Genomic DNA, 15074 nt, shown 5'->3' with positions numbered 1-15074 from the left:
CCAGGTGCCCGCAAGTGTGGAGAAGGGAGCTGATTTACTGCATCCCTGTGTTGGCTTCTTAGAACCTGGTGGTCAGAGAAGACTGGGGAGGTCCGCGCGCTCTCTGCTGTGCTCACGGAAGGGGTTCAGGGAGAAGGCCCTGCCTCCAGGCCCCCGCCCGCTGGTCAGAATTCACTCCTAGCTGTGGTTGGAAACATTCACTTTTTTCACCTCCCTCTCTCGGTTCATGTCTCCCGAAAAGTTGGCGTATTCTCAGGTCGTCTGTGGTTCACAACACACTGAGGCTGGGGGTCACAGAGAATTGCGCAGTTACCAGCTGACCAGGCGTGGGGAGCACAGAGCCTCGTGGGGGGGCACCTTTGCTCCGTTCCCACCTCACCTTCCCTCCCCAGAAACAGCACCCCTGCCAAGTTTCTTTTATTTTTCATCACTGTGGCTCATTCCTCATTGATGTGTCCTTAAACAAGGAGCATGGGCATCATGGAAAACCCATCCTTGAGGGGGGCCATGCCCTTCCTGGATCAGGGGAGCCTCTGCTCCATGACCCACCTCATCGGCTCACTCAGCCCCAGAGGGGCAAATCTCGGCCACCAGCCCAGGCCAAAGATGCGGGGGGGGGCGGGTGTGCCTGGGTTCCCTTTCCCGCAGCTGGTCATGGTCCTGAATCTAAACATATCCGTGGTTTTAAGTGTTCATTTTGCATCGGAGATTGAGGGAAGATGCAGTGCCCCACCCTGAAAGCAGCTCGGGCCTTTCCTTCTGGAAGCATCTGGTTTCATTTTCTCCAGGTTCTTGGTAGAGTCCAAGTTGGGGTTGAAATGAACAAGGTGAGTCCCAGAGTCTCGTTGGGCTCTGGGGCCTGGGAAGGCCACGCCGGGCATGCAGTGCCCTCTGCCGGCCAGAGGGCCCCATCGCTGGCCTCCAGGCCTGCTCCTGGGAACGCTTAGCCTGAGAGAAGGTCCGCCCCACACCGGTGGTTTCCCAGGAGCTTTGCATAAGAGCCAAGCCTGCAGAGAGCATCCCCTCACACAGGGATTCCAGACTGCTCACTGTCAAGAGACAAGCAGTCTGGGCTCTTCACAGAGGTAGCAAGACAGTGGTGTTCCCTGAGGAAGGCAGACACTCCAGGAGGGCAGCTGACAATTCGGGGCCTCCCACTGGCAAGAAATTAGGAGGCAGAGGTCTTCAAAATCTAATGTTAAGACTTTTTTTTAAAAAATCTTGGCGATTTGTTTGCGAACAAACTAATTCCTATAAAATGGTCCTTATTAGGCATTGAAATACAAGTGCAATTCATGTTAGAATAAGCAAATGATCCAAACTGCCTTAAAAGTGTTAAATCTTTCCTCTCCTCCCGTTCCTCCCCCATCCCACCCTGCATCCCATAGACTATTTTAAAGTTGGTTTATTGGGGCATCTGGGTAGCTCAGTCGGTTCAGCATCTGCCTTGGGCTCAGGCCATGATCCCAGGGACCTGCTTGGCGGGGAGCCTACTACTTCCTCTCCCCCTACTCATGCTTGCTCTCGCTCAAATAAAAAAATTTTTAAATTTTTTTTTTAAATTTATGTTTTAAGTAATCTCTACACACAGTGTAGGGCTCCAACCCCCAACCCCAGGATCAAGAGTCACGCGCTACTTCCCCTGAGCCAACCTGGCACCCTCTGTTGACTGTTTCTAAGTTCAGCACAGCGTCCCCTGGTGGCTCCTGCCTTGCATGCCCTCCAGGTCCCGGCCCTCAGTGGCTGTTCATTCTCGGTGCTTTTACTCTGCCCTGGACCACAGCAGGTGCAGACAACACCTTCAGGTGACCTTTGGGGCCCTGGAATAGCCACCCCAAAAGCCTCCCATTGCTCACAAGCCCTGCAGGGGCCTTTCAGGAAAACTTTCCGATGTCCCGAGGTTTCCTCTGTACGGTGTTCACGTCCGTTCACTCAGATCTACAGTAATTTCGTACTCTTGGTAGGTAACGAAAGAGGAGTTACCTGGTCACGATGGAACTTGAGGCTGCTCCTCCCTTCACTCTGTCCAGGCAGACTTCTCCTCTCCAGGTCGGGACTGTCATGCCGGAGGAGGGAAGGGTCAGAAAACTGGGGAAGGAAGCATCCATCTGTTCCCATGATTCCTCGGTCTCAACACCATGGAAAAAAGGGGGTATTTTACATTTCTTTCATTAAATGAAAATTTGTTTATTACCCTTTATCTTTTTTGTTGTTTGCTTTTGTTTCTTAAAGACCATTTCATTATAAAAATGAATATTAATTTTTGCTGCATACTTGTAAGTGAAGTGCCTTGGAAATGTGTGGAAATCCTGAGCAGGGAAGAGCCTCGTTTCCTGCAGCACGGGAAAACCAGCACTCCGTTTTCATTATGACACAAAACAACCAGTCGGGAGAATCACGAAGCGGTGCTGTTCACGTCCTCTGTTCTTGGTGATGGTTGCTAGCAAGTGAAAATATTGAGAATTCTTGAATTTCTGCATTTAACGCTGGGAAAGGAATGTCATGTACTAAGAATCGTAGACGGCGCAGGAGGGCTCACTTGGCGCTGTTGGCCCAGGAGCTGGTCTCAGCACAAGGGAGGCTTTGATATCCGCTCCTTCCTGGTGGCGGCCTCTAGCCTCACGGGACTGACGCCCTGCGCTGGGCTTCCTCGTGCTAGAAGTCTTGCTTTCTGGGTTGGTGACCTTACAGGCTGTCCACTCTTCACCTCTCTCCTTCCCTCAGAGCTCCAGCGAGTATTTTGCAGGGGGACTGGAAGGAAAGCCTTAAATTCTAGGCCCACAATTCTTAGCCTCACATCCAAACTGTAGAAAGTTCTGGAACCTTTGATTCTTTGGTAACCCATTTTGGCAGCAGAGCTTTGACCTGGCCTGCACTGCTGAGGGTGGTCGCTGGGTCCTGTAGTTCGTCCAGTAGGGTGAGCACATTCTTCTGTCCTGGTGCAGGAGTTTTAATGATTGATTTTGGGCTCTACCACAATACAGTGTAAGAACTCTGGCCTCTTAAAATCCAAACGCATTTGACTTTGGAAGCTCACCTGGCCCCTGGGTGCTGGAGGAGTGCAGTGGGTCTGTGCTAAAGGTACTTGACACTGGCCATGCACTTTGATTATCAGAGGGTGGGGCCCATGGAATGGATGGAGGGCGTGTGACCAGGGTGCCCTTGGCTTGGGCTACCGAGAGCTCCTGGGGAAAGGTGAGGAGCCTTACGAAATGGTGTACGGGTCTGGTCCAGGAGCCAGAGTGAGGCTTCACTTATGGAAGGGGCCTGCTGCTTACCTCTGTCTGGGATCAGGACTGGGAGTCCCCTCTGCACCTTATGCTAGGCCACTTGTCCACACCATGGGGGTTTCCCCTTTCAAAAAAAAAAACCCTAAATACGCCCAGAAGTTCCTGAAGAAATAAGGAGCAGTAGTAGCTTTGAAACATTTACAAAACTGACTTCAGTGAGCTTATTTCCCACAACTGATCTTGCCCCAAAGCATCCTTTTCTTCCTTAAAATGCAGTTTTAATAATTTTGTTGTTCATTATGCCGTGATGTCAGCCACTTCCTGAAGGCTAAGCCAGTGTTTTTCCCAGTGATCCTGACCCCGTCGCATATTTCTAAAAACAAAAACACAAAAAAACCCACAGGCCCTGTTCAGAGACTTCTACCCAGCTGTCTCCCCAAGAAAGGAATCTGTTGTTCCACTTCGGCTTCTGAAAATGCTGGAACAGGTCCTTTTGGGGGTAGCCTGAAGACCAGTGACTCTGCTGAGTCTCAGCAGAGTCAGAGTGTCCTGGACAGTTGGCCTTGGTGGGCCCGCAGTGTCAAGGCACTGAGTATGCTGACCTTGTGTGACACGGCAGGTGCCTGGCCTGCCGCCCTGCTGGGTAACTCACAGGTTGGCGAACAGGCCTGTGGTCCTTACTAGAGCCTTGTAGGGTGGGGTGAAGGGACCTGAGGAGGGGTGCCCTCGTCCCCTTAGGATCCCAGCTCGGAAGGGAGGGAGCCGTTGTTGTGCCCATGCTGCTGGGGGGCCCTGGGGGCCTTCTCTCCTTGCACTGGATCGTTTTAGCCTCTCAAGTGGGAACTAGCCCACTTGTGGGTATAACAGTGCGATAGATTACTCAGAATTTAGCAGCACCTGCTTAATTGTGATTCTGTTAGTTTGTCCGCACGTCACACAACTTGATCTCTCTTTATGAACGTGGTGTGTTTACATAGATTTCCTTAAAAAGAATTGAAGGTGATTGCCATGGTTTCAGAAGACTTTTCCTTTGGAAAGACATCAGTTACTTGGTGTGACTTCTTATCATCTGCCCAGTGTTTACGAAGACAAGGAATTAGAATAAAGAAACTGAGGGCATTTTTAAAATTTGGGATTTTATTAATGTAAATGAGCAAGGACTCGGGGTTTCTGTGCCTTGTGGAGTTTGGGTCCAGGCAGGCGGGCTTTTCATGGTCATATTTAGTAAAATCAGTCCCCCAGATTTTAGACCCCCTCACTCGTTGGGTGAGAGGAACAACCCATTTCTCCTGTACTCCCTTTGGGGTGTTTGTTTGTGTTTGATGACGCGAGCGAGCAGTCGGAAGATGAAGCGTCCCTCCTGTTGGCCGCCCTGCTTCAGTCTCCAGTTTCTCTTGGAAACCCCCGTGGAGCCAATATCCCACCCTTGCGGCTGCTTTCTGGTGGAGACCGGAACCTTAAGTATCTTTCCCCCGCAGGCATCTTTCTCCTCCTGCAGTGAGCCAGATTCCCTGACCCCAAACCTTTCGGCCCGGGATGACCCCTCATCTCACGCTCCTAGAAGGTCAGGTAGGGCCTTCTGGGGTGGCTTGCTCTGCAGTTCTAGGATCTCCGTTTTGGAGGAGAAGACGGTGCTGGTTTTTCTGTAAGATTTGGCATTGAGGATCCTCCTCCTGGAAAGACCTGACTTTCCTTCTGACCCTTTTTGAGTTCCACTGAGGTCACCCCCCCAGCCTCAGCTAGCGGGAACGTGGTCTACAGGTGGCTCCCGTGGGCAAGGAACGTAAAACATCCCTATTTTCTACAACCATGGAGCCTGCTTCCCCTCGGTCATCATGCAGGTGACTGTAGAATTTGCAACTCCCTTGCGACAACACCACGATCATGGTTCAGACTTGTACGGCTTGAGCCAAAGAGGGACAGTGGGACGTGGGACACCTCCCCCACCCCTTCTTCTCTTCTAAGTGTACTCGATTTGTTGTTAAACACGGATCGTAGGGTCAGCTGATGATAGCAGTGATCAGTTCGGGGCCAGAAAAGGGCCTGATCTGTGAGTGAAGGCAGAGGGTGGCTTTCGCAGCAGGAGCTGTCCGGGAGCCCGGGGCCGGCATGGAGGCTGCGGGGTGCTGGCCGTCCCCGCGTGGACACCAGCGAGAGATGGTAGCTCGTGGTTTCGCTCTGAGAAGGGCCTGTCCCTGTCATGGGGAAGAGGGTTATGCTAATTAAGTCCTCATAAATAGCTTGTTCCCCGGGAGACCCAAGGAGGAAAATGTCACATTTCATACCTTCTTGCTTCAGAAGAGAGAACGGAGGGAAAGGGACGAGGCTCCACAAATCGGTGGTCACTGCCACAGGGTCCTGATCGGACTCTGCCTGGTGGCCTTGTGAGTCTGAATTCACTGTCTGCGTGGGTGGGTGCCACAGCCAGAGGGGCCAGCCACAGAGGGACAGCATAGAGCCAGCCCCCCCCCCCACACACCCAGCCCCAAAAAATACCCAGTGGGAGTCCATGGCCATTTTTCTTTTTTTTTTTAAATAATAGGATGCAGACTATTTGTGTAAGCCGATGCCTGATCTTTCCTTTGATTGTATAATCGAGATTCTACTTATCAATTTTTCAGGACGCCATCTAATTATACAAATTAAAATTCAAAGGAAAGCAAAAAGAATGATTAGGCCTCACTTGGGGAATTGGAGGAGGAGGGTGTGAAAGCCAGCTTGCCTGGGATGATAATGCTGTCATTTTTCATCTCTAAGGCACTTCACAAATATTAACTAATTAATTCTCTCACCCCTCGGCTAACACGAGGCTCTGACTTTACGCCAGTGTGGCAGAGAGGGGCCACACTGCCGCTTGACCATCAGAACTCCGGACCCAAGCAGATGGAAATCGCCGGTGTCTCAGGAACACCAGCGCTCACATCCGGGGAGAGGCCCTGCCATGCCCCTCTGTCTGGGACTCTTGGCCTCAGTTTGCTCGAGTTAGGCACCCCCTTGGCTCCTTTGTGTTGTTGCCTTTCCTAAAGTTCAGCAAAAGCAAAACCAGAATTTTCTAGAATGTGTCCATCACACCTGCACCAGGGACCTCCCAGGTGTTGACCTGCTTGCTTTCGGACAATCATCAGTTCCTCCCTAGTCTGGTGTGGCCAGTGCAGGTTTGGGGAACTCCCCGGGTTTGGAGAGGGTGTCGTATGTTGCATTAATTATTTATGTGATTGGAAATTGTGCTTTTTCCCTAGCTCTTAAAAAAAAAAAAATCGTGTAATTATTGCCATAAATCTTTGGGGTGCGTCTCGTTGCTGGGAAATTAGCCATTAACTACCAGGAAGTCTGCCTTCTCCTAGTCAGACCCGTATTCTGACCTTTGATAAAGTAAGTCCCAGCGGTTTGCATAATTGATGACGGTACGTGATCATCATTATTAGCCCTGGAACCTCACTTTCGTCTCCTGTCCCCCCCCCTCTCATTTGCTGGTTGACTAAGGACAACTTTCTCTGTGCATGTACATGTTGTTAAAATAAGACCACAGCCATGAGTCAAAAAGCTCAGACATTGTGGGTACAGACGGTGATTTGTGGCCTCAGTTGGTATGTTCCGTGAGCAGGAAGTGAGGGTCAGAGCCTTCCAGTCCCCTGCCCCCGCCTCCCTCCCTCCACATACGAGCTGGGCAGCAGCCCAGCTCCGCATTCCTCAGGTGGCCTGTGGCTTTCCCTCCGGAGAGTCCCGCAGCCCTCGACCCAGACACGAGCCACCCCTCCTCAGCCTCCTTTCTGCCTGCAGGTGCGCTGGGACAGGCGTGGGCCCAGCCGCAGCTCCCCGGTGTCGAGGCCAGCAGCCTGGACCCTGCTGTCACGATACCATCTGTGGCTCCCTTGAGATGCCAGGGAGGCCCAGGAAGGTGGCAGTGGACACACTTGGCTTAAGTGGTTAGGTGGTATGTGGCTTCCTGCCCCATTCTCTTACAGTGGGGTCAGGGGCTCCCGTGCTGAGCAGTGGCTTTCCGGGGACTGGGCTGGGGGGAGTTTTGTAAACTGCTTGATGGAAGGCCTGGAGGGCACTTGTCCTGTCGCCCCAGCTGGGTGTCTGTATCTCAGTGCCAGTGGGCCTGGGACCTGCTCCCCTGATGGTCCAGCTTGGTCTGGCGTCTGCCTCTGCCTCTCGGGGCTCAGCACAGGACAGGCCCGGCGGGCCCCTGAGCTGGTGTCTGGCCTTGGAGAACAAATGACGAACAATTCAGGTTGTCACAGTTGGTGTGGCCCTGAAGCGAAAAGCAAGAGTTCTAGATGCTGTCTACTGCTTGCAGAAACAAGTGACAATTGTCTTGGGCATGTGCTCCCTTCCTGTCCCAGACGGAGGGTGGGAGCCCGGGACCGCGGGCGAACAGCCTCCCTCTCCGGTGTTGGAGGAGAGTGAGCGCTGCTGGCAGGTGCCCATGTAGGAAGTGGCAGTACAGTCCCGAATGACCTGTTGTCCTTGCCCCAGGGTGTCCAGAGAGTAAGGATTCTTTTCTCCTTGTTTCAGGGTTCATAGTGGTGTAATGCCCGCAGACTCCTGCGCGTTCCCCTAAGTTCTTAGAGGACCGCTTTGCCTTTTGAATCAGAGAGTTGCAAAGTTCGATAAAGAATGGCCCTTGTGGATAAGCACAAAGTCAAGCGACAGCGATTGGACAGAATTTGTGAAGGTAAGAGCCAGCGTGATTGGCGGTTTGTCACCCGAGGTGCATAGCCCCACCCACCTCTGACCCGCGGGGACCTGGTTTGTGGTTCGGACCGAAATCCATTACAGCCAGAAAGCCCCGGCCCGAGCACCCCGCGCCTGGGTCCTGGGCTGCGTGGTCAGCAGCCCTGACCTGCGCGCAGGGGTGCCCGGCTCCCGGGGGAGGGGTGGGCGTAGGAGGATGGCCGGGGAGGGAGTGGCCCTGGGCCTGTTTCTTGCGCACACCCGGGTCACCCTGCAGATGGAGGACACCGTGTGAGAGGGCCATCTTTTTTCACTTTCTGAGGTTTCCGGACTTTTATCTGTTTCCGATTAAGATATTTACAGTGATGAATTCCAAGATATTCCTGAAGAGCCCAGTGTTGCCCCTCATTATGTGTTCACATCCCCAGTATCTTTGAAAATGTCTGGAAGTGTTTTATTCATGAAAGGAAAAATAAACATAATTAAAATCTAATGGAAACCTGGGGACGAACCTCGGAGATGTTGATTAAACACCATCCCCTCCTAATTAGGGAGCAGTAAGAAAGCCAGAGCACGCGGCCCCGGGTGTGGGGTTGAGCGCTCCAGGTGGCCACGGCCACACTGCCCACTGGGTCAGCCCGGCCTGGTGATCGGTGACTTGGCAGCGGGTCTGTGATGGGGGCCATGGAGGGGAGCTCCCCCACCGCACTGCCATGCGCTCACAGTCTGCTCGGCCCCCCAGCTGGCCCATGGGACTGTTGGCCCGGCCTCACGAGGTGGAGACATCAAAGATGTGTTGTACTGTGTGACTGTGTGTCTGGCAAGAGGTCTGTGGTCACTGGCCCCCTACAGCCCTGGGTTCCCCTGCCATGTCGGGGGTTTGGGATTGAAAGGTTTTGACAAACAGAACAGAACTTTGAAACCTGCAGAAAGATCGATGGTCTAGAACGGACACGGAGACTCCCTTCAACAACATTCACTAGTTGAGAACATTTGCTGTCACTTACTTTCCTGTAGATGTACAGACAGCGATTGTGTGTGTGTGTGTGTGTGTGTGTGTGTGAGTGTGAATGATGGGCAGGCTTTCCAGAACCATTGAAAAGGAAGTTGTAGATACAGCCATTCCCTCTGAAGGATGACCTGTGGCATGTGTCTCCTTTTAAGACCTCTCCTGATGTAAACACAGCTCCATAAACTCCCCTACCCTGGGGACTGAACCTCGCTGCAGCATCTCTAATCCAGACCGCCTGTCCTCACTGTCCCGCACACCTGTTCCAGCTGCTTGGTTTGTGCAGAAACTCAGCAAGGGGACCGGTTAGTTGTCATGTCTCCTTGGTCCCCTTCGTCTGAACCTTTTTCCTTGGCCTTTTTGAGTTTCAGAAGCATGGACACTCCTTGAAGAGCTTGGACCAGCTGGTTGGTCATATCCCACCCTCTGGGTTCACCTGATCGTGTGGGGATTTCTTAAATTTAAATTTACCTTTGACCTCCAGTGGAGAGGTGCTTCGTTTTGGGTGACTGGGGCCTCTGTTTGGAAAACTTAGTGAATCAACTCTCCGAGACTCATGGCGGAATGCCAGTGGTGCTGATTCTGACCCCTCTTCCCCAGGATCCCAGGATTTACCTAGATGTACACCATGGGGGTACATTGGAGAGCCGGTGGCCATTCCCCCTCTGTATCATTAGGGCTGTCAGCAAGGGCAAGACGACTGACAGCTCTTCAGACCCCACCCTCCCAAGCATGGGCCGCCAACCTCCCACCCACTTTTTATAACCGAAATGTCAGAATCTGCTTCATCCGTGAACGGCAGTCCTCAGCTGGTTGCAGCCACAATTTTTTTAAATTTCTTGGTAGGCGCCATCAAGACAGACTTGGAAGTTCTCTGTTTCCTCGTAATCCCCGATCCCAGACATTGGCTTGCTGTCCCGTTGCGTGTCAGCTGTGTTGGTGACCCTCACATGGAGACACCGACTCAGCATCTTCTTTGGGGCCCGGGAGTGGCGGCGCTCCTTTCCCAGCTGAGACCAGTGAGACACAGAGCGGCCGGTGTGTGTGCGCAGGAGCCCAGGCAGTGTGCTCTTCCTTATCTGGCTTTTCCCTCCCATCAGTGCTGTGGATTCGGTTCTTTCTCCCTCCTGAAGGCCTCATGTGTCTGTACCCCTAGCTTTGGACTGTCCCCAGGATCTGTTCTATAAACCTGAACTAACTGCTTTTCAGTATTCTTCTAGAAAGTCCATCTAGCCCCGCAAGCTGTTGTCTCCTTCCCTCTGCCGGTGCTCCCTTCCCCCGCCCCCCCCAGGACTTCCTGTAGCTCATTGTTTTTTATTTTTATGATTAAAAGCATGAAAGCTGCCTTGCTTTGTTGTAGCCACTCTGGGCTCCTAGGAACTTTATCATCTCGGCTCTTGGTCTCGAGAAGCAAATCTCCAGAATTCTGTCCTTCCAGCTACCTTAAGACCCCAGGGCATACCCCGGCTGTGGGATCCCACACCAGACAGGCCCTCCTGGGTCCCTCTCCTCACAGCCCCTGCCCCCTCGGCCCCGAACACTTCTGCTCTAGCTGAGCCAGTCTGGAGAAATCTGGGCATCATCCGTGCACAGATGCTGCTTCCAGGATTCTTACCTGCCTTCCAAGGCCCAGCCTCTTCCTCCTGGAAACCTCAAGGTCTCCTCCTGAACCCCACTCCCCTGTGGCCAGTCCTAGCCACTCTCCCCTGTGTGGCTCGACTCAAAGTCCAGGGAAGATGGGGTAGAGGGCAGGATCTGACTCGGCTGCACCTGTCAGCCCCCAGTCCCACCCCACCCCCACCCCAGGATGTTTCTGTCGTGATCTAAGCACAGTGCAGAGCAAAGCTTAGCTTCTCACCAGCCAGTCTTTGGGACGCCATCCAAATCAGCTGGAATAATGGTCTTTTGAGCTGACTTAAAAGCCAGATTTTAACTTTTCTTTTTAAAGTGGCCACTCTCTTCTGATGTTTATCATTTGTTCTCTGCTCTTTCGGATGCCTGGTATCAAACAGTCCTGGAGTGCTGTTGTGTAAGCACGGTGGAGCAGGGTGTGATAATGGGCACTGGTCAGGGCCAGGCTGCCATCCCCCCTTTTGGGTGTATAATTTAGGTCTTGGTTTCCCACGCTGTTAAGTTTGTGGCAGAAGTGATACATTGCATTTGTGAATTACACCGTCCGAGTTTTGCTCTGTTGCTGCATCACGGCCGAGCTGGTACGACCTGCCCCAGACACCTGTCGGTCAGCTGGAGGGCTCTCTGTCACTCCGTGCCCCACAAGTTGCCCAAAAAGCTTTGTTGGAAAGCATTTGCTGGGTTTGTAGAAGGGTGGTATACCAGAATGGCTTTGCTGATGACTTTTTGTCTGAACAGCTCATTGTGGGTTATGGTAGAACATCATTAAACACCATCCTTTCCTGTGGCTATGGAGAATGTGATTTGGAAAAGGTAGATACTTCATTTTACTTTATTTTGTTGAAATGTCTTACACATGTGGAAAATGGTCTTGGTGATGGTATCAGTTGAGCTGTGATGGGCATCCGCTTTATAACATAACTCAGGACGGGACTCTCCCTAGCCAACAGGTCTTGCCTCCAGGATGTTCTCACAAGCACAGAGGTAAAAAGAGGTGAGAAGATGGGCTGCTTAAATGGACGTGGGAAAAAGAGAACCCAACGATATCTGTTGAACACATGAGTAGTTATAAAATCTGGGAATCTTTCTGTGTCCATTTTGTCACCAAGGAGGACAAGAGGAGTCAGAAAATGTTGCAGGGATGAGGTTAAAAGATCTTCCTCGAGTTAAAAGCTCTTCTCAGTGGGATGAGCCTGTCACCGTGAGAGTCCATCTCCATGCAACGTTCCCCCAAGAAAGTTTATTCATGGTTCCAGAGTGTTCTTGAAGGAAAGAGGTCTCCAAGCCTCCACGTTTGCCAGATAGCTGATGTGGTCCAGGGAGGCATTGGGTCAAGGGGGGGGGCGGGTCTTCCCTCATCAGGGCCTTCATGGCACAGCTCACAGCCACCAGAGCCCACAGAGCAAGACTGGCCAGTATTTCCCCGTAGGTATACCCGAGAGGAGTGGACAGTCCCAGGTCAGAATCGCTTTGTCTTTCATTCATACGCAATTTCGTTTTACCTGTTTTGGTCTTGAAAGCACTTAACAGCACTTTGTACAGAAACTGTGTTGACGCTGGCCATCTCTCGGTAGTCCACAATCGTTTCTAATAAATATCCTTAAATAGCCCCAAAATGTGGATTTTAAAAGGGGGATTCATAATGTTACTATACATTATAATTATATGTTTGGCTTAGGCAATTATGCATATTTCCAGTAATTATGTGATTAGCGATAATTACATTAGCTATGTAAATATACAATAGTCAACTAGACATGACTTTAAACTCTAAGCATAAATGAATATATTGCCACAATGAGCCCCATGTAAAGGACTGGTAAAGGAAGGGGGTGTGGTCAAGTGGAAGCTTAGTGGAAGTTACTTGCAAGGCATAGAAATCCACCTTTTCCCTATCTGGTCCTCGCTCCTCCTGGGGTGCCCGGCGGTCTGTCAGCTAGGGATGGGGTTCCTAGAATTGCCCACCTTCAGGCAGGCCCCCAGGTTCTGCACATGAGAGTCAGGTTCAAGGTTCAGTGTTTGCTTCTCTCGCCGCTCATGGGTAAAATGCAAACTTCAGCTTCTCTTTGCACTTGTCGATGCCACCGAGTGGGCTCTCGCTGCAGCTGGCGGATTTGTTTTCACTCCCCCTGTTTACAGGAGCAGCGTGTCAGGGCCGCCCGCTTCCACCTGGGGTGTCGGGGTCTGCTGTGTTTAGCCGACGGCTGCCCCTTCTGCGCTCTCCCCAGCACAGTGGATCTTGCCCTCCCTCGGGCTGGCGCACCCTGTCTCCGTCCGGGTTTGGCCTCAAACCTCCCGAGTGCCCGAGAGCCAGCTAGCTGGTCTCCCAGACTGCTTTGCTTTGAGGCATTTCATCTGGTCGTGGCACTTTGGAGGAAAGTGAGCCTTTCGGGCTCAGTCAGCACCTCACAGGAACCAGGCTTAGTCTCCTTGATCAGAGTAGCTCCAGGGGCAGCAGAGCCATCAGAGACCTGCACACTGTGGCCCCATGCAAATGTGGAGGATGTCCCTGGGCCTGGGTAGGTCCCAACACAGCTCAACTAATAACAGGTATTTGGGAGACAGTGAAACCAGAACCCCAGGATACACTTGGCTGCCAGCTCTTTGCACCATGACTCCTTTTTCAGAACTTACAAGGGACACACTGAAATGAGGCCCCTGCTTCTGACTGATTTATACTCGGGCCACCAAAACTGTGGTTTTTATGAACATCCTGATGTTAGTGGGGCTCTTGCTCTAACCAAGCTCAGGGTCCCTGGCATGTCTCTGTCTCCAGGGAGCCCTCAGGTGCCCAGCTGGGTCCAGGCAAGAATTTGTCTCAGCACCGCCAGCTGGGCTATGAGGTCGTGGGAGGAGGGGGGCGGGTTCGGGCTAGCACGTGCGCCTGGTCACAGGGATCTCCATTCCTCCCTGTACCCCTTGCCATGTGACTCCCTCGTTGGGAGGGACTGGTCTCATTTCCCAGGTCCTGGTTGGAAAGGTGTGTGTACCAAGAGGGCCCTTCCCATGCACCCTGGAGTGGGTGAAGCAGGGTGGGGAGTCGATCTTTTCATCTCCTGCAGAAGGTCTTGGCAGCCCATCTCCTGACGGCCACCGGGGCCCGTGTGCTGACGCCATGCACGGCAGGCTGTGCCAGTCTGGGCTGTTGCCAGGCAACATTGGTGGGCGGGGCCCACTTAGCTCAGTGCCTGCTGTGCATGGACACTTGCGGGACCCTCGAAGATGGTGTCTGTGCTTCAGCATGGGCATGGGTTCAGAGGCCAGAGTAGTCATGGGTAGGGTCCGCCTGGTGACCATGTACACCTGTCATTTTTTCCCATCACCCGGTATGTGCCTTGAGGGCCTTAAGGACTGACTGTCCCCATCGCGTCCTGTGCCCTGTGCCGGCACACTGTGTGTTCACTGTGTCAAAGGAACAAGCATGTGACGGAGAAAAGGGCATGTCAGGAAGGATAGGGCTCTGTCACCTTAAGTGAGAGACCATGGGCTGTCTCTAGCAATTGATGTATTCCCTGGATTATTTCGGTGGTGTTCTGTTAATAGGTATCGATTTCTTTGGACTTCGGGACAAAGTGACAAAGAGGGAATTAAAGAAGGTTCCTGGAGGTAGGTTATTTGAGCTGGACCCTGGTGAATGGAAGTGATGAGGGCATCTCAAAGGTGAGAGGAAGGAATTCGAGAATATTCTGAACCCAGTGCAGGGGAAGGGACATAAAACACAGTGTGATGGAGTGAGGGGTGTCAGCGTTGGGGTTGGTTGGGGATTACCCGAGATTCTGATTCTGTGGGATTTTTTGCTGTTATTGAAGGTTTATTGTAGAAAAGAAGGAAGGAAGGAAGTGGTTGTCACTGAGCACCTGCCAGAGCAGACCTTGCACGGGGAGTTGTCGGCTTTTCCTGGTCGAATTTTGTCCTGTGGCTTTATGCCCAGACCCGCATCCCAGCCTGGGGTTCCAGCACACACCTCCCGCCCCCCACGCTCACCCCAAAAACATGCCCTAAAAGAGGAGCCAACTTTCTGCCCTATCACGAGTGGCAAACAAAGCTAATTCTCGTAATAACAGCTGTCATCGTATTTATGATCTAGTTAGGAAATCAAGTCAGGAGCAGTGTGCAAGCCTTTGCTTTCACTTTTCAAAGTGGCTACGTCTTCAGGCGTGCACTGGCTGGGACCGTTGGGAGGACGCTGCTCCGGAGGGCTTGGTTTGGTTCCAGGGTTGGTTACTGGGCTCCATGTCCGGCCTTGGGCGCCCTGATGGTCTAAAGCTTCCGTCTTCCTTATTTATTTATTTATTTGACAGAGATCTCAAGCAGGCAGAGCAGCAGGCACAGAGAGATGGGAAAGCAGGCTCCCTGCTGAGCAGAAAGCCTGATGTGGGGCTCGATCCCAGGACCCTGGGATCATGACCTGAGCAGAGGCTTTAAGGCAGAGGCTTTAACCCACTGAGCCACCCCTTCAGCTTCCGTCTTTCTACTGAGAGATGGGAACACGCGCTCTGCTTCCCAGGATAGGCGTTGCTGTC

The 15074-nt window shown here is 52.4% G+C and overlaps 1 protein-coding gene across 4 annotated transcripts in view; it reads left to right on the top strand.

Moving 5' to 3' along the window:
• Positions 1-15074, top strand: part of CTBP2 (C-terminal binding protein 2) — a 156549-nt gene that overhangs the window by 101065 nt on the left and 40410 nt on the right. For 2 of the 4 annotated variants that reach the window (XM_082721679.1, XM_082721678.1), the window contains exon 3: positions 7752-7911. The exons of the other annotated variants lie outside the window; for them this stretch is intronic. In XM_082721679.1, the coding sequence (XP_082577805.1) occupies positions 7854-7911 (58 nt within the window). In that variant the 5' untranslated portion in view covers positions 7752-7853. The remainder of the gene's footprint in view (positions 1-7751; positions 7912-15074) is intronic. 4 annotated transcript variants of the gene reach the window in all.

This window comes from Mustela nivalis (genome assembly GCF_964662115.1).
Source record: "Mustela nivalis genome assembly, chromosome: 2".
In the NCBI taxonomy this organism is placed as follows: domain Eukaryota; kingdom Metazoa; phylum Chordata; class Mammalia; order Carnivora; family Mustelidae; genus Mustela; species Mustela nivalis.
This window is presented reverse-complemented; position numbering and strand designations above follow the sequence as displayed.